We start from the raw sequence: 23,810 nt of genomic DNA, 5'->3' as shown, positions 1-23,810 counted from the left end.
CGGGATGAAAGTGTGTATTTTTTTCCCCGCATTGGATAATGCAGGCGCACGGATTATACGTCAGCCTGTACACGATTCACCAGCCACTGATATTGGATCCGTAATCCGTCATTCAAACGTCTGAGACACGCACACACACACGGAGCTCGGTCTCGCCCCAAGCTTTGAATATCCCACCCGCTCGATAACGACCAATCAAATTCGTTTTCCTTACTCGGGTAAACTCGTGTTGCAGCTCGTGACAACTCGGCGCGACAAACAGGACAAACGGCCATTTCTGTACACCTTTAAGATGGATGTGCATAAAAAAACTGATAACATTAATCCATAAATCATAACATTGGTTTTAAATGGATTAATTAATAAATGTTGGTATAACTCCAAGCATTAATTGATACAGAACTAAAGCTCTCAGGTTAGAGAAGGTGGGTTGATGGGAACAGGTGCTAGCAGTGCTATTCCTGTAAAAGCAAACAGCAGTTTGTCTTGGACAACAGCCAGTCAACACAACCAAGATAAGTAAATCTCACCAGCTTGGTCATAAAGGCTTTGTGACTTTGTGTGTGCGCCAGAGGGTTTAATAAGTTAAAGAAATCTGATGAACAACCAACACATTGTCACACATAGCTGATTTGAATCAAGCGACTGATAAATTATTTGTTAACCTTATGATCAGGATTAATTTCATGCGGCACATCTTCTGCAGGGACGGTATGTTTTCAACTCTGATCCACACTGGGCTCTCATCAGAGTACTGACGTATCACAGTGGCTTATGTGATTACTCTCAACATCACATTAGCACGTTCGCCTGGGAGCTCAGCAAAACAGATTTAAATGGACTAATATATGGAAAGTGAACAGGGGGATTCTGCACAATGAGAACTATTAGTGGATTTTCAGGCATTATGTCATGGATACCAGTTAGGTCACTTATGCAAACACAGACACATGGTGTAGACATACAGTATGCATACTTATTTTTTTCACAGAATCCAATTTCTGCTAAGGCTGAAGAAATTCTGCTTATGAGCTTAAGTTGTACAGTTTAATATGATTCATATGCACAGTTATGGATATACCGTATAGAGAGACACCATTGTAAAAATTATACTGGAAAATGCATAGGCTAATGTATTCATTATACCACCTTCTTAAGCATCTTGAACAGTGGCAGTTTGACATGAGTAGAAAAGTCATTTTGTGATCAAATTTGATCAAACTTACACAGTCCTTAAAGGTAGATTGTGTAAGTTCTCCTGTTATCTATTCACGAAAATCGATTATTTCGTTCAAAAGTACGTTTTTCATTCATCAATAATTACCCCCATCAACAAACTTAAGTGTTCCGGTCAAAACACACAAACAAACAGGGAAAGAGCGAGAGAGAGGAGGCAGAGACGAGTTGTTGTCAAGTGAAGGACGACGTGAAATTAATCTTGGAAGTGGAGGGAGTTGTTTGACCCACAGCACACGGCATTATAATTAAATGAGTTTATTTACTTATCTCCATGATGTTAAAAAAACAGCTCTGAATGTGAGTAAACAATAGCTGAGGAGCAGAGGTGCTTGCGACCGCCGCAGAGAAATCAGCGTCCGGTGTGAACTGGACGCTGATGTGCGGCCGCTCCGCTTCGCGGTGCTTCGCCGTCCAGGCATTAAGTGTGAACCAGGCATAAAGGTACTGCTAACGGTGGGAAACAGCTAGCCTAGCTCTTCCTATACCTACCTACCCACCTACCTACCTACCTACCTACCTACCTACCTACCTACCTACCTACCTACCTACCTACCTACCTACCTACCTACCTACCTACCTACCTACCTACCTCTAAAGCTCACTAACTAACACCTTGTATCTTTTATGTAGGCTACACTTAGATAATGCAGCTATTTCCTAACGAACAACAATAGTTTGTCCACGGTTTCTTTTTAGACATTGCGTTTATTCACATCTAACTGCAACCACACTCTCTCCATAACCTTAACCATAGTCTGTTTATTGACACAAGCAGGAATCCCTGGACTACTTCCCCATTCACCCCAGCTGACTCTGCTGCTGTTAAATGTAGCGATTCATTCATTAAAGCCAGAGTACGCATTCATTTTTTTTAAAAAGATGTTGCGCCAAAGGCTGCAGCTGTGTTGCTACTATGTGTGAAGCATGTGCAGATGCCCATAAGGAAGAGTTGCAGGACAATGGCTTCATTTCAAATATATTTTTTCTGAATATCTTGCCGAGCCCAGCTCCGAAAAGACAAAGAATGACTGAATGAAATCCAGCCTGTGATAACATTTTGACATTTGTTGTTGCTACATGAACATGATTTCAAAGAGATAGAGCTGCTTTGACACATGATAGTGCTGTCAGTCTTCTTATGTAACTCTTTGCCTTTGACCAATTGAGTATATTCCCCAAACTGTATGTAATAAAACACGCACACACCATTTGGGAAATTATGTATTCCGGGTTATGTGATGATTAAATCTTAACAAAAATGTCAGATGGTGCTTTACAACTAACAGTGTTGTGTGAGAGAACGACTGCCTCAGTCGCACACAAGAGGAACAGGAGGAGAGGAGAGAGAGGAAAGGCAAAACACCCTGAGAGGAAAGTCAAACTTTTTCGTGTCTTCGCTTGTCTTCACTCACTTCATAGTCTCTATTTGTTTGTCCTCTTCCTCTGTCTGTCTGTCTGTCTGTCTGTCTGTCTGGTTACCTCTGTCCTGACCTTCAGGAGCAGACAGTGATGCAGGCAGATACACTCATGGGGTTAAACTACACATCCAGCTGCCTCTCTCTGTCGAGCAGCTGCGTAACAGCCTCACTTTACTGCACCCTCTGTCCACGCAGGAGGCTGTAGCTGCCTGATTTTGATTACTCCACTCTAGTGATGGCAGAACCACTTGATTACAGTCCATCATGCTTGCATTGTAAGACTTGAGCGCTCGACAGCAATTTCTGCTCACCTCAAGTGACCTTGCATCCCATATCGTTTTCTCCCTCCTTCTATTCACATTGCACAGTGGTGATGAAGAGCCATGAATCCACACAGTTTCCCACCCAAAGTGAATACCCTGACAACTTAATGTCAAAGTATAGGATGAAAACGCAGTATCATCAGGAACACTTGAAATACAAATTCTCAATGTTCTCAGTTCTTTATCTAGATCATTTTTTCCCACCATGACCCTCAATTCCCTTTGAAGCCTGCTGATCCTCTGTGGCTCGGCGCCGGTGGTGGTACCAGCCGTAGCTGGAAAAGCCCTGGTTAATCTGCCAGGGTTCCTTACAGAAAGGGAGGCTTTTGTATTCGGTATTAAAACCCAGAATGAGATTGCAGTTTGTGCTCTATTATTAGACATGAGCTATTCATTCGCACACACAGGCCAAAAAGACACAAGGAAGTAGAAGAGCTACGGGCTCAGCACTTTGAATGAGCTTAATTACCCATTGCCTTATTGGTTATAAAATGTTTTTTTCAGCTACTGTGGCGTGTCTGTCAGAAACTTAAACCCCTGAGTATTTTGGTTATGGTTCCCTGAATGTTATCAGAACAATAATCTTCTGAAGTCTCATCTCTTCTGAAAGCACTTTTGCTTCTAACACCTTTAACACCCTAACTAGCACTTATTATGCACTGTCAACGCACCTCTTCACCTGATCTTCTGGCACTAAGATGCACAGTTATATTGTCTGTCAAATGAGTAAATGTAAATGTTATGAACATGATATGATGAACTTTCTGCATAGTCTTGTTTCTCATGAACATATCCAGCAGTTATGGAGCAACAGTAGAATTCATTGGAGTTATTTTTCTTGTCACATTCCTAATGCAAGTCAAATATTTACTTTTTTTTGTCTTTGTATTTGTCTCCAACAACTTTTGAGATACATTTCTGCCTCTTTAGCAGCTAAATGACCCAGTTTCTACATAACTGTGTCTGTCTGCTGTTTGTTGCTGAGCAGGTTGTTTGCAGTAAGCGTTTAGAGCTCAGCTGGTGACACAAAGCAAAAACCCTCTGCGGCCCATCTCAATTCTCTTCAGCTTTCATGCGTAATGATGTCAACAACGCACCCTCCGAAGAATGAGACCCCCTGAATTGGGATAAAGCTTATGTGTGATGCAGAACAGTCCAGTTGTGGATCATTAAACCTAATGGTTGAGCGATAATTCTCTGTGTGTTCATCACCATGTAATGATTCAATCACATTCCACTTACTTAGCTGGACCATTTCAAAAACAATCAGCATTTTTAAAACATTGGCATTGCATGTGTAAAAAAGAAAAAAAAAGTCTCATTTAAACAAAATTAGATTAGGGACCCCATCTGTAAAGTCATAAACAAGTGCCACATGTGGCTTAAAGCAAAGAAAACAGATGTTCCTACCCTGAGTATGCTGAATGTTGAGCTGGTTGATCTGCTCGGTGAACTCGTTCTCCTCAATGGTCTCAGTGCGAGGAACAGATAAAGAGAAACGCCTCTTAAAGTTCTTCATCTTGTTCATGGTGCTGAGAGGAGCAGACCCTGGAGAAGAGCGAGAGAGAACAGCTCAGCAAACGTGCATCAGCACATTCATTGATGTTTTTCATGAAGAAATGTTTAAGGCAATGACATACAAACTGCCTATTTTTTTTCAGCGCAAAGCATTTCAAATGTAGACCATGTGCAGAACATATAGCGCAGAAGAAATCAAAGACAAAAAGTCAACATTTCTTGGTACACTACCTACAGGACACAAGCTGCAGAGCATGTTGTGCAGCTGTAATGGATCTTCATGCACAGCCTGACCATAGACAGTCTTCCGTGTCACCTGATAATGAGGTGGAAAACAGCAGGATAGCAGCTGATCAATACACACTATCTCTGAGTAGGTTACACAACCGCAGCCATCCTTGCTAGTTAGTTATCAGTCTCCTGCTTTTTTTACACTCATCTTTTGTCTTCTCTTCCTTGTCCCATGCTCTCTGTGCTGCGGAGATTGGTGTCATCGTGTCTCTGTGATTCCTTTAGTACCATGGGTTTGTGCATAATGCGAGATTCTGCTCATTATTGTGAAAGGTTAGGAGATGACTGTGGTGGGTTCAATTACAACAAGACTCCGTATTCCCAGCTGTTATTTTTAGGTCTCTATAGCCCATCAGGATATTACTGTCTCAGAGAAATCTCAGGGTATTGTCAGATTAAAAGCCTGCTATAGTACCTGCACAGTGCAGATCAGATGGCTGCCTAAGCGCAATCAGGAGAAGGCCATGTGCACACATACCAGGGCAATAAAACAATACCAATATAAAGCAGCTATAGACACTTGACCGGAATATTAAAATTGTAAAACTGATAGTTTTACAGCTGCATGAGCAAATCCCAAGCGCCCTGGCTCATTTTACAATCAGTCACATCTCTTTATACAGTAAATGGTGTTCAGGGTTTTGCCTTTATGTCTAATCAAGTGAAGGAAAATGGACCCAACCAAGAGCAGGGATACAACAAACTTCCATTATAACATTAGCTGTCACATATGGTCATTGCCCTTAATGAGATAACTTTTCTGTTTGCTCAGAGAAAAGCAGCTATTTCATTGTGTCTGCAAACATTTATATAATAATATTCCCTGTGTTACCTGGCTTAAGTTTTGCTGCTCATTAATACTCTGTGATTCACAATTAATTTGTCACTGCTTTCAAGTTTCATGGGTCGAGGTTAGCTTTATCCACAGAGGGCAATTCATTGTACAGCAAGCAGTAAATAAATATAGTAAAAACAGTAATAACACACAAGCACACACACAAATTTGTGTAGTATGTGTTTTGTGATAGGCCACTGCAGAGGAGAGTAGAACCTGATGACACTTAAGTAGCTCTAGTTAAACCTCAAATATGTAGAGTGCATAAAAATCACATTCCTGTCACGTGTTAATCTAAAATAGGCTATGACTAGTTATAAAAAATCTCATGTTTTTGTCTGCCATCCTTTTCCTCTTCTCAGTTAAAAGGAAGCTTCAGTGAACAGATAAATTACATGCTTCATGCAGCGCATGGTTTATCGGTGATGTCTGTTTTCATGGCAGGTTATATGGAAAATTGATTAAGACCTACATACTTAGGCAAAACATTTTCTACCACCCTGCTGAGTGACCTTCCGCAATGTTAATTGAAAGGAAATCCCCATCAAATTAAGACTCGACAAAAAAAAGAAGCAAGAAAACAAATTTTAGCCAGTCAAGCTGTGGTTAAGTTGAGGACACTGTCTCATTCGTACACTTAAGGAATGTGGCATTCATTTTATGACAAGACTTTAATCAGTGAAAGATTCAATTTTATCCCACAGTCATATCACAAACACAAGAGGAGCCATAAAACTAATTTTGCACTCTCATTTTTAAATGTGAACCATACAGTCCAGACTATATTTGGACAGCTAAATATTTGTTTTGTTCTTCAGCCTGAACTTCAGGACATTTAATTGGGGAAAAACAAACACTGAAGTTTAACTTTAAGTAGGTTTATATCTATGTAAAACCTGTGTGGGAGATACTGTGCTCCTGATTGAAGGGTTGACTGAGTTGGAGTTGTCAATAAAAGTTGTGCAAAAAAGCAAAAATATCTTAAAGACATTTGTGGGAGTTGGTTTGTCAAAGTCAACAGTTTCCTTTGCACCATGCAAAGAATTAATACAATTAATTAATTGTTAATATTCTTGCATAGACTACATAAGAGAGACTCAAAAATCCTTGTCCAAAATCCTTCAGTCTTAAAATTATTCACAAACGCCCGAGAGTGAGGGGAAAATAATAAGGGATTTCTCAGAACAAGATAAGTGTGGGTGGCAGCCATTAAATGAGCAGCAAGAAAAGCAGAGGAGGCAGCTAAAAAAGTGACGGTAGAGGTAAGTAATCCCCAGATCAGCACAAAGAAAGGGAGGACTCCTAATTCTAAACAAGGGAAGCCTTTAGGAATCAATCAAATTCAGCATGTGACTCTCGGATGGGGAGGGAAACATGCTCTCGGCAGCACAAAAGTGCAAAGTCACAGCCACAGCTCTGCTAAAAAGAGAAATGCCAACCTCTGTACGCTGTTAATAACACAACCATGTTCAGTGAGCAGTTAACGCATCAACAGAGACCTCCGATTTATCTTTGCGGAGCTGAAAAATGCCTCTGGCTCAGTCTCAACGTTATCATCTTCATCACCACAGCAGTAAAAGTGCAGTTACCATCTACTTCAAACACACAGATATCTTAGCAGCAATAATTTACTGCATTGGGGGAGTTTTCCTCCAGCTCATTAACAAAACTGACTGACATTGTTAAGTGTTGTTGCTGCTGTACGTCCGTGTGCTTATGGGAAAACACAAATTGTGCTAATTATAAAACATGAAGTCATGATATAAGACAACACTTTAAAGATGGACGCTGGCGCAAAGAGGCTACAAATTCAAAAATGTGGATGCTTCAACCACTCCTTCAACATGACAGAGAGAACCTATACCATCACTAATCCTTTGGATCATTAAGGATGACCTCTGACATGTCATGACGCACTGGGATGAAAGAAGAACAATGAAGTCTTAAGTCAAAAGAAAGCGGTAAACAGGGTCATCGAGACATTATCGTTGAAAGCATGTGCTTCCTGTGTTAGTTATGGTCAGAGCTGGAGCTGTCACCTCTGTCTAATGCTAATGGGGACTCCTACTTGCAAATTTAAATATATCTCATCTGAATGTTGATTTCATCTGGTATAGCTGTTTTGATGCAAAAGCTAATTAATGAACAAATTAATTAAATAAACAAACTATCATCTGTATGATACAAGAACTGATTTTCAGTTTCCACAGTGGCTACCACGGTTACTGCCCCCATTTCACTATCTGCATTTGTCTCCTTATACAGAATTTATGCAGAACATTATGATGTCAGAGTGAAGCCTTTGACCTTTGGGTCATTGGTTTACGATTTTATCCCATCAGACATCTGCATGAAATTTTGTCAGAACTACCACATGAATTGTTAAGTTATGGCCAAACAAATGTTTTATGAATCTGCAGTTGTGTTATGAGGACAAAGCAAGGCTAGCAGCCCTGGACCAGCCAAAGCTAAAAACAGACATCAATTAGAGTCATACTGAGGAGGAGGTGATATTTCTTCTAACGTCTCAGAATAGCATCAGGATCTGATATTGTCTGTTTGTTTTCACCGTGTAATTTACTTCCCTGTTGTGTAATCCTGGGATCTTTGATTGCTATCTATAGCTAGCTACAAGCAAATATCATTTCCATATTGCATTTTGATTACAATGTTGCATGCATTATTCTACACATGTGAAGACACATGTGGGAGCTGTAGTTGTGCATTGGTCTTTTGTGTCTCATTGTGTTGAGAGGCAGCAGTGTCAGGTGTCTATCATTATGACTATACACTAGCAAAGAGGTCTGTGCATTAAGGAAGATGGTGAAATAAAATGCTGTCAGAGAAAAAAGCAGTTTAAGGGGTTACGAGTGGAGGAGTAGGTAAGCTGTCTTTGCAGACAGAAATCAATGCTGGCTAAAGTGCTGATGTGTTTGTGGTTAATTCCCTGTGAGAATCTGTGAGGCAATCTTTGTGAAGGCAGACATCCGCTGTGTCTCAGCAGGGTAGTGCTATACTGTACACTGTAGAATGTGAGAACCACCAGAACACGTCATACTGGAGTTCAATTGAACACTGTAGTTTTCAATGTGGTCTAGAGAGAGAGGTGTAATCCACTCAACTGAATTATCGTTGGAACAAAGACCTCTTTGTTTCAAAAACCGAGCAACAGCACTGGGTCCTTTTCATAGCTTGGTCTGTTAGTATCTTTATAAATAGTGACATGTGTTTATTGCTATGATGGGAATAAATACATCAAATAACTGATCTAACAGTCAGTTGATTTTGTAGAGGCTGTTGTAGCTGTTGCTTTAGAACACAAAAAACAAAAAAAAACCCTTGAAACTTAAGATTTTCAGACACAATGGAAATGGAACACATCATGCTGTGAAAAGGTCTGATTTAAATAACAGTTTGTTTTGAACACAAAACAATTTGTTTTTAAATAGAATATAGTCAGATCTTCATCTAACTTACATTTATGAACAAACACAATCTTCTGTTTTAATTAATAACACACAGAGGACTGTAATGTTCTTGACTATATTGAATAAACCAATCAAACATCCATTGGGGAAACTATGAGAACCCATTGGCTAATGACATTATCAAAAACTAACTGGAGTCAGGAGTTATTAAACCTGGAATCTAATCAATCAAAACTGATCAGAAGTCTGGCCTGGTGGTCACAAACCAAAATATTGGACAAATTGAAATCTTGACTCTATTGTGGCACAAGAGGAAAGGCCAGATGGTCACAAAAGTTAAGAACAAGATAGTTCCTACAAGAAAACAAGGGTATGTTTTCTTCTAATGGAAGTCCATTGTACATCTGTGCATGATTTAATGGCAAACCAGTCATCGAGCTCTGCTGGAATGAGATCTTTAAATCTAGAAACAGCAGTGTTGGATAAACATCCGATTTTTTCCCAGGTAGGATACAATTTGATAAAGTAAATTCAAATATTATTAAAGATGATAATGGTGATGATCATTTTGAGGAAGAACAGTGATGTGGTCAGCTTCTATTCCATAAATTAGTACTAAATCCAGGATATGGTTAAAAGAGTGAGTGGGTTTGTTTACCCTCTGAGAGAAGCCAACTGAATCCAGAAGTGACTTGAACGCAGTGGCCAGACAATCATCATCGACATCCACATGAATGTTAAAGACACCCACTATAATGACTTTGTCTGAATTCAATGCTAAGTTTGACAGAAAGTCAGGGAATTCTTCTAAGAACTCAGAATAAGGTGCAGGAGGACGATACACCACAGCAAGTAAGAGTGGTTTCTCTGCTTTCCAGTCTGGCTGAGAATTGCTGACAGTAAGGCTTTCAAATGTATTATATGAACTATTAGGTTGAGGGTTGATAAGCAGATTTGACTGATAAATTGCAGTAACTCCTCTTCCTCTGCCAGTGTTACGAGGCACATGGTAGTTAGTATAACTAGGAGGGGTAGATTCATTTAAACTAACATATTATTCTTGCTGCGACCAGGTTTCAGTGAGTGTTAATATATCAATTTGGTGATTTGTACAGTAACTAAATCATTCACTTGGAGAGACTTGGATGGGAGAGATTGAATATTTAGCAAACCACATTTAATAGTTTTATTGAGTTGGTTTGCTGGAGCAGTGGTTTTAATTTTAACTAAGTTGCTATAAGTAACTCCTCCAGATTTGGGTTTAGGCTTATTACAGCCTCGAGGCAGACATAGTTTCTATGGGACAGGATGGCTGGGTGGGTGACAACATGGAGGAACCTGCAGAGTGGCGTGTTAAACTGCGGTGAGGTGCTTGTCAGGGATTAGCATGGCTAATACAATGTGCTGTGTTACTAGATAAAAGAGTTGCACCATCCAAAGTAGGATGGACGCCATCTCTCCGAATCAGACCAGGCTTTCCCCAGGAGGAGGTCTAGTTGTCTATATAAGCCACATTGTTTGCGAAGCACCACCGAGACATCCAGCGATGGAATGAAGTGAATGCATACGGCTAAACATGTCGTCACACGCCAAATTGGGCAGCGGGCCAGAGAAAACCACGGAATCTGACATTGTTTTTGCATAGTTACACACTGATGCCATGTTAAAGCAGATATCAGTGGCACGGCCGTTTCGGCTAATGCTGTGTTCAAGGCAGGCTTTTGAAACCGTAAGTTACAGCTTCAAGTCACAACTACGACTTGGTAGCGTTCCAGGTAACCCGTAGCTCGTGTTTTTACCGTCCTGTTGTCTGTGAAAGTTCCCTATAACGGCCACTCGTAACTTCCGACCCGTGAACTCGTACCAGATCGAACTGGTATGACTTCACAGGAAGGAAAAACACAAAGTACGAGTTTCCTTGAACGCACCATGAGTTAGCAGCCCCCGCCCTTGTCAGGCATCAATTGGTCCTCGTGCTACGTCACCACATTCACGCGCATCCCTTGGCTGCACACACAGCCCTTCATGCCGTTCTCTCCCCTCATTGGATAACACTTGTATCCCACAAGGAAAATTTTCTCCTCGGGTTACAGCAGAGCAGAGTGACGGAGAGACTCGTGTTTAGGCTGAAATACTTCATGTAAGTGATTGCTGACGGAAAATAGGACTATTTAGGACTGATATTAACAAAAACATTCCACTGATATCTGCTTTAACTTTAGTTAACTCCGACTGGCGAAGTCGGGTGTCATTAGCACCAACATGTATTACAATCTTACAATATTTACGTTTACATTTTGCCAGCAGCTTTAGATTAGCCTCAAGGCCCCCCGCTCTGGCCCCTGGAGCATACGTCAGTCCGACTGCCCAAAAGTCGGCTCATTTCTCCAACTATCCATTCTACAGTGTTAAGGTTAGGTTTAGGGTAAGGTTAAGGGTTAGGGCTACTTAAGTCGGAGAAATGGGAGGTCGGATTAATGGACGCAAAAATAAAGAAATGTATGGTCGGAGAAATGGGTAGTCAGACAGACGTCATGCGCCCCTGGAATGCACTTAATGCTCGCTGGAGTCTCTACCTTCACGTTCTGTAAAACAGTGGAGTTTTTCCTCAGTTGATGTGAGGGTCTAAGGGCAGAGGATGTTGTTATGATGCCATGTAAAGCCCTTTGAGACAAACTGTTTATAACACAAATAAAATTGCCTTGCCTTGCCAATACAGCTCCTTCACCCTGCATATTGAAGTTACAAAGTCATAAGGACCATAAAAAGCAGCAGAGAATATGACAAAAGAAGAAAAAAACAAGGGTCATGATCATTTCTAACCTTAATTGCACTTCACTGTGAAATGTTTGGTATACAAATATTAACAAGTGAGAGGTTTTGCAAGGGACACAATGCATACCTAAAATAACTTCAGCTTTGACTTTCAAAATATTTGTTATAAGCATCACTGAAAAATGCTCAAAATGCAGCGACTTTCAGTGTATACAGACCTTCCTTCCTGTTTACAGTTCAGTGCTATAACTGCGGGTCTAGTCTGCAGTGATATGGAAGCATATTCATTTGTTTTGGTTATAAACACTGTTGGTTTCCTACCTTGTTTCTGCGAAACCCATATATCATGGTTGGAAATAATGGAAGTACAATGATAACACAATTCCAGAGCCATCAAAAAACTAATTTGAGCACTTAGTGTGAAGGTCAACATTTTCAAGCACACAGGCACAGACGAGTGAGAGTTAGATCTGTGTGAGTGGGAGGACAGAATCATGACCTCACATTTAATATTTTGCCGGATGGTTTATTTCCTAATCAACATCAACTTGGAATCAAAATGAATTTCAAAATATGTACTAGCTTTGTATTATTATTGCTGTGTTGGTTGTTTAACTGGTTGGTTTTACTTTTCAGTGCTTTGATGATTTACAGGTAGGATTGTCACTTACGGTGTGAGAGGTCTTTGGTTTCAACCCCGACAAACGTGTTGTTTGGAAAAATACAACAATCATCACAAGCATGTCAAAGTCAAAATGTATCAAAAGATGACCTTACTTGGTGGTTGTGTTCGTCGGATGCAATAATCTAGCATATCGAGATAAGGGAGATAGGCAAAGCCCCATACTTACTAGTCTTAGTTACCCAGAGGAGTTTGCTTTTGGTTATAAAAGAGTATCATATTAATGTGGATGAATCTTACCCACAATGGGTCAATTTTCGATAAATATATGGTTTTGTCTTTTATTGTTATTTTGATATTATTATTTAGTGGTCAACTCTCCCAGCATTTCCTAGTTTTGGTTTCCCGGACGCTGCCCGGCGGGTCATGGGAATAACGCTGTTGGATTGCTAGTTGGCATTGTTTATGGTCGGAACTACGACACTATCTGATCGTCTTCGAACCTCCGACTTCCGTTCTTGATTAATGAAAACATTCTTGGCAAATGGTTTGGCTTTCATCTGTCTTGCGCCGGTCCAAGAATTTCACCGTGCGTGCGGAGGCTCATGGGAAATGTAGTGTGAAAACACTTTGCTTTCCAAAGTCATTTTCAAAGTGTAGTGTGGGACATATGATCCGCCGTAAACACGTATTTTATTTTGAAAATTAACCAGGAGTTTTGTTTTGTATTATGTACACGATTTCCTGTCTCGCATAAGCTGCTCTGTGCTGAATTTATGCACCATGCTCCGGTGTCCGGCAAAAATAGAAGCTCTGCGTGTTGCAGAGGGCTGGCGGATGCCGGAGCCGGTGGAAGCACACATATCAACTAGAAAATAAATGTATCGGCTCTGCCACCGGCAGCCGCAGCCGTTCCGCATAACTCTCCCTCTTTCTGTTTTTAGTCCCCTCAGACAAAACTTTTCATTTCTTTCGTTTTCTTGCTGCTTTTGCCATGATAGCGGTAATCCCACATAGGCGTTAGCATCGACTTCCCCCTTTTTAACGAATGGGGAAAGGGGGAAGTGACGTTTGCCGCAAAGCAGTCAGCACATTTGTAGTTTTTTGTATGGAGGGGTTCCTACCATCCACCTTGAAGCTGCTTAGTGCCAGTGAAGGTGACACAGACCCCCTCAGGCCATGACAAAAGGTGTCATTCAATCTGTTTTACGTTGATGTACCATCACAAAAGTTCTGAAAATATTATATTAAGGTTGAAAAGTTACTTAGTGTTGGTTTAATAGTAACAAATCAAATCTTATTCTGCTATTGAGAATCTGTGCCTCTGCAATCTCAAATGTTAATTTACAGACTAGCAATTTATTTTGTTCTTTGTGATATCTTCTGTTGTAAGTGAACTTCAATAGAAATCATCTCTTTGGCCCAACCAGAGGGCTTGTGCTGAGGCAGCCACAGGTTTAGGTATGGCACGTTTGGTGTGTACAGGCTCTTGCCCAGGACAGACACTGGACAGCTCCACACCAAAATATCTCTTTCAGCTTCTCCAGTATGCTGTTCTCCTCCTGTTGCCCTCACTTGTGTTCTCTTCTCACCTCCCCTCAAGTGAAATAAAACCTTGTTTGCAGGACACACAGCTCCCTACTCTGATTGGGATCGTGGTTTTATTCACTCCACTCCCTCATTTGCCCTCTTGAACAAATTAATTGCATGGGTCATCTATGAGAAAGTTCCTGATTGCATTGGACATTCTGTGCGTGTGTGTATTTGTGTGCATGTGAGTGGCTGTGTGTTTCTTTTATCTTCTAGACAACATACTTCTCTGTTTGGAGAGAGTGGTACAGTTTAAGGGCCTGGATGTTTTCAGTCAATTAGGTGTATCTGGCATCACTCTCAGAGCTCCACAGTCAAAGAGAGGAAGTTGTGTGGCAGATTGACTACACACACGCACCCAGACCCACACTCACACCCACACACACAGACTCACTTTCACAAACACATCTGGTCCAAGTGATGTGCCAACAAATCTCAGCTCGCCCGTGGCTGTGATCCTCACACACTATACGTTGCTACGGCGCCCACTCTCATCATTTTTTTTTTTCATTCCCACTCCTCTTTGATCTCTATTTGTCTTCCTCTGCTGCTCCCCCCATCTCATGCATCTTCATGAGGGTTTATATCCTTTCCATGTTGTTCGGATGTTAACATTAATTTCTTTTCTAATAAATTTCAAATGACAGCACTCTAAACACCGGCAGACCTCCGTGCCAAGTCCACCCAAACATCCTTCTTGACCCCCCCAATCCAAACTTAATGGAAAAACGTTTGTCCAATGGAAAAATAGAACAGACTACACCAGTATTGTTTCTTATTGACGATAAGATGGGCAAACAGTTAGTTCACACAGCACCTCTGTCTGTTAATTGTTGACCGTCTCTGAACTGTGGGTAAATACTCGGTCTCTCCCTCCTCGGTCTCTGCTGCACCTGTCCTGTCGGCGTCTCTACTCAGCACCACTCTTCTTTCCATCAGTATTTTACTGCAGCTGTGGCTTTTTGATGTATTCACCAGCAGAAAAAAATATACAAGGTTTCTCACGTTGGTGCCTAAAAAAACGGTGTAGCGGTGTCCCGCATCATGTTACCTGCAAGCCCATGCGTGAAGGATTTTTAAAACTATTTTTATTGCATTTTAAAGAGTAAATAAACCCAGATTTGGCTTGTACATATTCGGCTTGTACATGATGTACTGTGCATACGTTGCCCACCTGTTATCTCAACCAGCCCACCCTAATATAGCAGGCTAACTGGCCCTGGTTTGTAATATTTCAGATGGGAGCACGATTATTTGATGTTTACTGGTATTAAAATTGAAAAGTGTTTGATGCTGGTTCCTTATGGAATCCCTTACTCCAGATTTAATACACTCCCCAAGGTTCAAACAACACCAGTGCTCATGGTCCCAAATTCATAACGCATGTTTACATGCACACAAGAAAACAGGAAATGAAGGAAATCTGATGATGTGTTTACAAGTGCTGTCGTGACCTGAGAGCTGAGAGAGTACTTAGGCCTAGCTGGTGAAGTACTATAGTTCAAGAGGTGGCACACTAGGAGTGTGTTAACAAGCTCACAGAGAGCCATAATTGCAGCTTCACATCTGCGCCAGCTTCTGTTCCTTCATCGTCCGTCACTACAGCCACTCATTTAGGATTTCTCTCGTCTGTCTTTCTGAAAGAATTAATACTGCTGGCTGTTTTCTGGCAGAGGAAGTTAAAGAAAAATGAATGGTGCAACATCACCTAGATATTGAGCTAGCATTCTCCTTTTTGGACTTTCTGGCTCTCTGTTTCCTCCGAGGTCATCACTGTGACATCACAACCAGTCCAGTGCAAACAAAATATTGTCCTTTTGGCCAGTGACCAAATCCACTGGAGCAGTTCAGTGATTGTTGCCTTGGGGGAAACTAAGAAGGACTCTGTTTGATTCAGCAAAAAGCCATATGTTAGTGGTCGAGTGACCCTTTATGAATATACTCCACTCCCCTCGTGTGTACTCATTTAAAATGGGGCCAGATGGGAGAGAATTGGGGCTTTGTGGTTTTCTACAGGTCAGTGGGCATAGTCATCAGAAAATATGATACACATTTAACAATCTATAAGGCATGCAACAGAGGCATGGACATACACCACTGTGACTCACGCCGGGGGATAGGTTCACACGTGCACATGTTCAGATTCAAAACCTCGGGCAAGTATTTTCAGACTCTCCCTTTCACTTTTTTTCCCCCCCTGCCCAGTTTGCTGAGATGGAATGAATGAATGACCCTGAGAGGCCAATCAAAAGCAGCACTGGCACAGTGTCAGCACGGACCATTAGCCAGCTAAGAGAGAGACCACAGCTTCGTACGACTTCTGTGCTTGTCCTATGAAAGCTGGCATGGCAGCTTCCTGTTCCTAACACCCAGAAGGGCTGCCAGCACAAGCTGTGATCTCCGGGTCAGGTCAGGAGGAAGGGGGGCAACAGCAGGGATGCAGAAAGAAACTAAATGAAAGAAAGGTTGAACCGCCATTTGGTGATATAACATTTGGGAGATGGTGAGGACAAAAAAAAAAAAAAAGAAACTAAGGGTTTGTTTGTATAATTCTGAATCGGTTTCTTATCTTCTCAGTTCACTGCTGACGACTTATTTTAAGATCCATTAATAATATCCTCTTACGCTACTTCTATTGGTGATTGATCAGCTTTCCAGGGCACAACATTAACATACAGTATGTGATATATCAGAGATGAGTAGGCTATAGCTTAAGAAGAGGTAATGTCCCAGCTTTTCTCCAGAGCAGACACAGAGTACTGAAGCAAGAGCCAAAAAACATGAATTGGTCACAACATCATAAATAAAGCGAGAGAAGCCCTAGTGTGTGAGAATGAGAGAGAGAGAGAGAGAGAGAGAGAGAGAGAGAGAGAGAGAGAGAGAGAGAGAGAGAGAGAGAGAGCACATGCACACATCTGTCTGTGTCATTTGTGTTTGTGTGTGATTGGTCATATGCTCTAAAACTGACCTTGGGCCTGGGGTTACATTACTGTGTGCTCCAGTAGTTCATATGGATGGAAAAACAACAGCTTTGCTCTTACAACTGCGCGTGTGCGTGTACAGATAAAACACACACACACACACACACACACATTTTCCCTAAAGGAGATGAATGGTGGTGGCAGCGCTGCTTCACAGAGACACAGAGTGGTAAAGAGAGAATCACAGTTAAACAGCTGGTGCGTTCAGTCAATGCAGCTAATCCAGTTTTAGCTACTATCCTCCAAACATGGTCTATAACACACATTTAATATAGATGTTGGCATTGAATTGATGGCTGAAACCCTCTGCCAAATGCAAACTCATATAAACAGGTCTGGATTCATACAGTGTTAGAAGCTACACTACAAGCTGAACAGGTTAGCTTGAGTTTATATACAGTAGGTAACCTGAGATTAAGTCTGAGTTGTTTGTTTGTCAGGCTCCCATTCCAATGCATTTTCTCTGACTAGCTACATATGATTGAGTCAAAAGCATCTGTGGTAAAACTAGTCTGACTAACGATATTATATAAATAAATAAATTGAGTCATAGACGAGTAAAAATAATATCCGCCTGTTTTCACACAAAATACTAAACATCCGGGGCAGGGTTCATATTTATAGCTCAACATGTTGAGAGATAGACAGATTTGCTTTCTTTCTGAGAGTTACATAAGAAGATTTACACCACTAATGTGTGAATATGCTAGCTGGGTTTACACACCAAAACCTTATTTAATTGGGGCAAAGGGAACCAAAGCGGCACGACTGTATACTGTATATGTGGTGCTGCGACAGCATTAACTCATAGTTTTGCTAGCATGTTAGCAATGCAGCTGTTTGTTGCTGGGCCGGTAATGTGTTGTTAGAAACACAGGTAATGAGGTGAACAGAGCTGCCAGGACAGGAAACCATAACACTGAGCTAAAAGACATTAAAAGAGTTCAAACTGGTACTTCAGAGTTTTCTTGAAACTACAACCTTTCACATATTAAATCGTGGTAATTTCATAGGGTGCACTTGAATAAATTGTTACCTGGGATCTGACATAAGTCATTTTTACAATCAAACCAAATATTCTTGCAGGGCTATTCATCTAAACTTCAGAATCGCATCTGTGTTTAGTCCATATCCTGGGTTTTATGTAGCTGGCTTGTATCACAGTCAGATAATAGTCACACAAACTCCAAACAAAGCTTGACGAGAAACTCTCTCCATAATCTGATTGCTGCTTTAAACAGCATTGTGTGACTTATTAGGAAGTTGGGATAGACTAGAGCCAGTTCTCAGCTTCTCCTGTTTACTTCCTACATGCTGCAGTGAAAACCAATGTCACCCTGAACACTGCTAAAAAAAACAAAAAAAAAAACAGGACTGGTTTAAGGCCTGCCTGCGACAAGCGTGATTAGTTTGAGAGATAGAAGTAACCCAGAGGTGTTTTTTTTCCCTTTGCCCCACGGAGGCAATCAACTCTAGCAGACATCTCTATCCACAGGGTTGTAGTGAGAGAAGCTAAGCCTCGACAGACAGTGAACCAACCTTGAGATTGCGCTTTCAGTCGGAAAAACCCAATGTTACACAAGTCGTGTAGTTAGAAACAATGTCACTTTCTCGTCTCCTCTCTGTCTCTGAGCTGAAGCTGTGATAAAGATGACTTCTTGTTTCCTCCCATCCCTCTTTCTTTGGAGTCAGGCCTCACTAGACAACAATCGCTGCTTTATTTGCTCTGTTATATGGCCGTGCATCACACTCCCCATTTCTCTACTTGATGTTATTTTTCTTCTTTTTTTTTCTCTAATAGTCTAGTTGAGCAATCATCCAGCTCACAGCTTCTCATACTTTTTCTCCAACCATTTTAAGAAAAGCAATAATAACTGAGGCGTCAATAACAGCAGAGATGAGTCGACAGCAACAATAAATCCCTCTGTCCTTCTCTCTGTTTCTGTCTATATGTCACCCTCTGCCCCCATGTGAACAGTGGAGCTACTGTACCCAGGGGCCGCGAGTGAATAACAACAGCACTGGGGTCAGCATCAGACTGGCCTATTGTAACACAGGTCACCACGGTTTGTGCAACAGGCCACTCACGTCATTGTGGTTGTTTTGCTTGGACATTCATACAGTACATACAGTACTGACAGTCCCAGTGTGACAGCTTCATATGTGTTTCACTAACAGAACAACAAAAACTAAGGTTATGAGAATTTTAATCCAATCACTCAAAACAAAGTCAAAGCTGCCCATCCAAAACGAGTGGCCAGGACCAGCACTCCACTGCATCAAAGCAGTAGTTTTAAATGCATGATAGAACTGTGTTTTGTCAGATATGCTTGTCCTCAGTTATTACTTGACCTATGCATTCCTTGCAGTGCATTTTAGGTATGATCCTACATCTCCTTGGACATCCCTGAATTACACTGGATGCATTCTAGTCAGATACCCAAACAACCTCAACTGGTTTGAACTCCATCTAAAAGTCTTTCCAAATTACAGCGTAGGTCCAGATATCAAGCAAAGAAAAAATGTAATGGTAATCACATTAATTGGGTTAATACTCAAAGCCTTACCCTTGTGCTTGGCTGCTTGTTCAACATTACAGGCCTTTACAATGTTGCACCTGTCCACTTCAAGCTCCATCTAACCCTGTTATGAAAAAGGCCAAACGATGACTGAACTCCTTTACCTAGGTCACTAACCCACCACAGATTCACACGTTGTAGCACACTGAACTGTTGCCATGCAAACTGGAGGTCATACAGTATTAGCATGGCAGCATTTGCAAAAAGAAGAGATGCATGCCTGCCGCTAGTGGCGGTTCATGATGAAGGGATCAACAAGCGCAAAGTGCGTCACTGTAGTGTGTGGGTAAGAAGAGAAGTATGTAACTGCAGTTTAACTTGATTTCTGAGCACATAAGGTAACCAAAACATCCCACTGCCACTGTCTGCCACGACCACAATGGACTTCAAACTTTGGCTGCACCTACAGATTCTGTCCTTGAAACTGGTGCAGAAATGGAACCGGATCAACCATGTGTCTCAATTTGGATACTTCCATAAGTACATTTACATGTAGTATACTACAGTATGTACTTATTTCCGTAGTGAACAGATTTCAACAGGGTAGCGCTGTCTCAAATCGAATACGGTCGTTGTGCACCTACCAGAAATGACGATTGCAACATTTGCCCTTTCTGAGTGCACCATCCTGGCAATAACAGTACATGCACAGTGCATTTTGCCATACTTGTCAGTGTGAACGCACTTAGACACTCAAAAAAGTCAGTGTAAGTAATTAAGTGTGCAAATTGATACACAGCACAAATGTAGCCAAACACTCATTCTGAATGTGTGCTTTAAATTACTTCCTGTATTTCCTGAAATAGACACCACAGCTCAATCAGCTTTAGAAAATGTCCACTTAAGCACATGTACACCAGCATTTAACCACAGAGCTACAGCGGCAAAATATTAATAGTAGTTGTTCAGAAGGATGTTGCATTAATGTCTGCAGTGTGTGATTGACATCCACAAGGACTTCAGAGCAAAGATAGAGAGGAATGGCAATGGTCACAGCGTTTCAAGAGAGTGGGTGCACCTTCATACTTCATACATATTTAAAGCCAAGAGAGATATGAGTGAAAATTCCTGTTGCTTATGGAGCTTCCAGACAGAACGCAATTTATGTGGTGCTCATCATTTGAGTTAGCGCGCTCTTCAGGGTAGTCACGGAGGACAGAGCGAGTGGTTCTGGATCTATTTCCTGTTTACTCTCCGTGCTTTGGCCAGGTGTTGAACTTTGTGATCGCCAAACAGCACTGCCTACAAGCTTTGCCTGGTGCAGCGACAAACTGTTGTGGGTGCAGTGGCCTCGTTGTTCTAGATTCTTCTAGAGTCTGAAAACCCCATTTGCTTTGGGTTTTCTGGTGACATGTGATAAGTCTTAAAGATTGCAGAGGAGCACCAGGTTATGTTCCGGTAGTGACACACTAACTGGAAAAGTGGTCTGTTATGTTTTAGAAATGACGAAAATCCAGTGTTCGACATTGAAAATGTATGACCTGAGCCAAACTTAGGGAAAATTGCTGTATACAAAAAAACTAAATTCTTTGTGATATTAGAGAAGAATTAGGAAGCTGTGGGTGAACGACACAAATTAAAAATGTCTCTAGTGATGATTAGCTCTGGTGAACAAAGAAACCAAGGGAAGAAGAGTAAACCCGTTTCTGAGTAAAGAGAGGGAAGAAAGTGAAATAGCCGCAGAGGAAGAGTCAGTGGAGGAGGTAGTAGCAGTGACACAGATGGTTATGATCCTCAGACAAGCTCAGCCTAATGGACGCCCGTTTGTTGTGACTGAAAGCATGAAATTACTGCAGCGAGGCCAAAAGGGCACAGTGTAAAATTAGATTGGGAGACTTCCTGCTGAAAGAGAGAAATATGAAGTTCAGCCAGAGCTTTACTTTTTCAACTTCAGCTGAACAAAAACCTGCTAAACAATCTTATCTGTACCTGTTTGTGTTGTCTTTTGCTTGTCCTCCCCATCTTTCACTACCCTTCTTGTTTCTCTGTAAGTGTCTTTGGGTTCTTGAAAAGCACTATACAAGTTGAATGAATTATTATTATTACTATGTGTCATTTTCACTTTCCTCCTTGCAACACTAAATGTTGTTTGTGGACTTAACTAGGGCTTGCTTTAGGCTTAGCAGTCAGACTGTGTGTGCACTACTCTTTGATGATATCACTATGCTTCCCCTGATATGTGTTACATCAGCCATGTTAGTGCTTTAGTGATATCCATGAAGTGTATTAGCCCCAGTATGGTTCCTATAGAAAAACAGGCCAGCGGCTGTCCACTGCTCTATAGTCGGGATAAGGAGATTAACTAGTTCTACATTTGCCAAAACAACCATCAATTGTCAAAACTGAAAAATGTATTGATTGCACCACCACTGAAGTGTAAATCTCACCTTTGTGTGGTTTGTGTTTGAATTTACTTAAGAAAAAAGACCCAAGGGATGCATACTAACTGGTTAGTTTGAAATGCAAATGTAGGCCATGTCCTATATAAAATACTATAAAGGTTTCCATGTCTTCTTTGATGGCAGATCACTTTGAGGTTCTATATAAACACAGTAAAAGTATCAAAGTACTTAGTCCACAGGGGGGTGTGCAGAGACACCATGATCCGTATCTGTTTAATCTAAAAATTGCTTTATCTGTATTTTGATGTAAACATGAAGTGCATGTTTCTATAGGAAGTTGTTTTTTTTGGTTCGATTGTTGCTTTTTTCGCAACAATTATTACATGAAACATCAAATTACAAAGAAACATCATAATTCTAGCAATACAGAGATCTTCACAGTATCAAATGTCTCAATAATGTACCATTCCCATATACTGTAAATAATTGTGATATATTTCAGGGATGCAAATGCATGCGTGGTCAACAAAGAGAGAGTTTGAGGAAGGGGGAGGGATGGGTGGCGGTGTTCTGTGTATTCAATGTGTGTGTTTGGTTCCTTTGTTATTAATGTTTAAAATCAATAAAAAAGTTGATTACAAAAACAACAAAGAGAGATCTAGTCGAAGCTTGGATTGTGCGTGAACCAGGTCCAGAGATGACTGTGGCCCTTCATCACCTAAAAAGTTATGCTTTTCCCATCACACAGTGCACAAAATACTGCATGACTGCGCGGCATACAAGCTCATAAGTGTTTCCCATAGACTTGCACTCAATTTATAGTGATTTTAAATAATTAAGACAGTAATGACTAAACAAATAACGCAAATATAGGCTCATTGTTGCACTGCTATGCGTTTACAGGGTGGAGGTGGACCTATGTGAAATAAATACTGTAGCATGTTGGTTGAGGCCCCCACTCCCTTAAAAAATAAAAAACCTTTGCCGATCTACATGATTAACAGAAATTAATCAAATTGGTGTGAAAAAGAGAGATTTGCTGAAAATAGAGCTGTTTACATCCCTGAAATTTTCTACTTCATATTGTACTTCAGCTACTTCAGCAATATTTGGCTCCATCTCATCATTCACGTCTTTCCAAATACATATTCAGACTCTCTCCTAAAATATACTGAGCCTTAAAACAAGTCAGTGCCTCTGTAACTTTGTGATGTCACAACTAATCAGTCACTGATATTAGGCCATGACTCTTGGCCTGCACGATTAAATGAGTTACATACATACAATCTTTTTTGGTTTAACATTAAAGGAGTGTACCTGTGCTTTAGACCTTTACATCTGTCAGATTGTTTCATGTCACATTATGTGTGTGATTATTCTGATGTGTCGGTTGTTTGACTTTTCCCTCACGGCCGTGCTACTGACAGGAGCAGCTCTGACTCACAGTTTACCTCACACCACTCACACATAATGCATGATATATTTCCCTAGGTGCCTTCTGCCAGTGTCCGTGTTCAAGCCGGCAGATAATAAGCCATCACAGCTGCAGGACTAGACCAACAACTTGGGAGAATGAGGCCTGCAATTATGCGGAGCACCAAAACACTGCTGAGCATGGCCGTTACAAGGGAACACACTGGCCACCCTCGTGCACAGATAGGTAATTCCTGGACTTCAGGGTACCCAGCCAGTCATCAAATAGCTTCTCTCAGTCAGACCGTGCCTGGCACATGGTGCCTGCGTTTGTCCAGTGTTCCCTGAAAACAACACACTTCTTTATAACAATTGCTGCCAGAGATAGAATGGATAATTTTAAATTAGCTGGATAGCTCAGCTGTGAATGCACCATCCGCCCACCTGTGAGGAGCT

At 41.2% G+C, this 23,810-nt stretch overlaps 1 protein-coding gene across 3 annotated transcripts in view; it reads right to left on the bottom strand.

Moving 5' to 3' along the window:
• cdk18 (cyclin dependent kinase 18) overlaps window positions 1-23,810 on the bottom strand; it is a 79,231-nt gene that overhangs the window by 16,405 nt on the left and 39,016 nt on the right. For 2 of the 3 annotated variants that reach the window (XM_085776512.1, XM_085776510.1), the window contains exon 2: window positions 4,391-4,528. In XM_085776512.1, the coding sequence (XP_085632638.1) occupies window positions 4,391-4,508 (118 nt within the window). In that variant the 5' untranslated portion in view covers window positions 4,509-4,528. Of the gene's footprint in view, window positions 1-4,390; window positions 4,529-4,724; window positions 4,746-23,810 lie in introns of those variants that run through there. The other variant, XM_085776513.1, reaches the window with a different exon arrangement.

Source organism: Trachurus japonicus, chromosome 5 (assembly GCF_045865225.1).
Source record: "Trachurus japonicus isolate A0001 chromosome 5, Traja_1.0".
In the NCBI taxonomy this organism is placed as follows: Eukaryota; Metazoa; Chordata; class Actinopteri; order Carangiformes; family Carangidae; genus Trachurus; species Trachurus japonicus.
The sequence above is the reverse complement of the archived record's forward strand: the minus strand, read 5'-3'. Positions and strand labels throughout refer to the sequence as shown.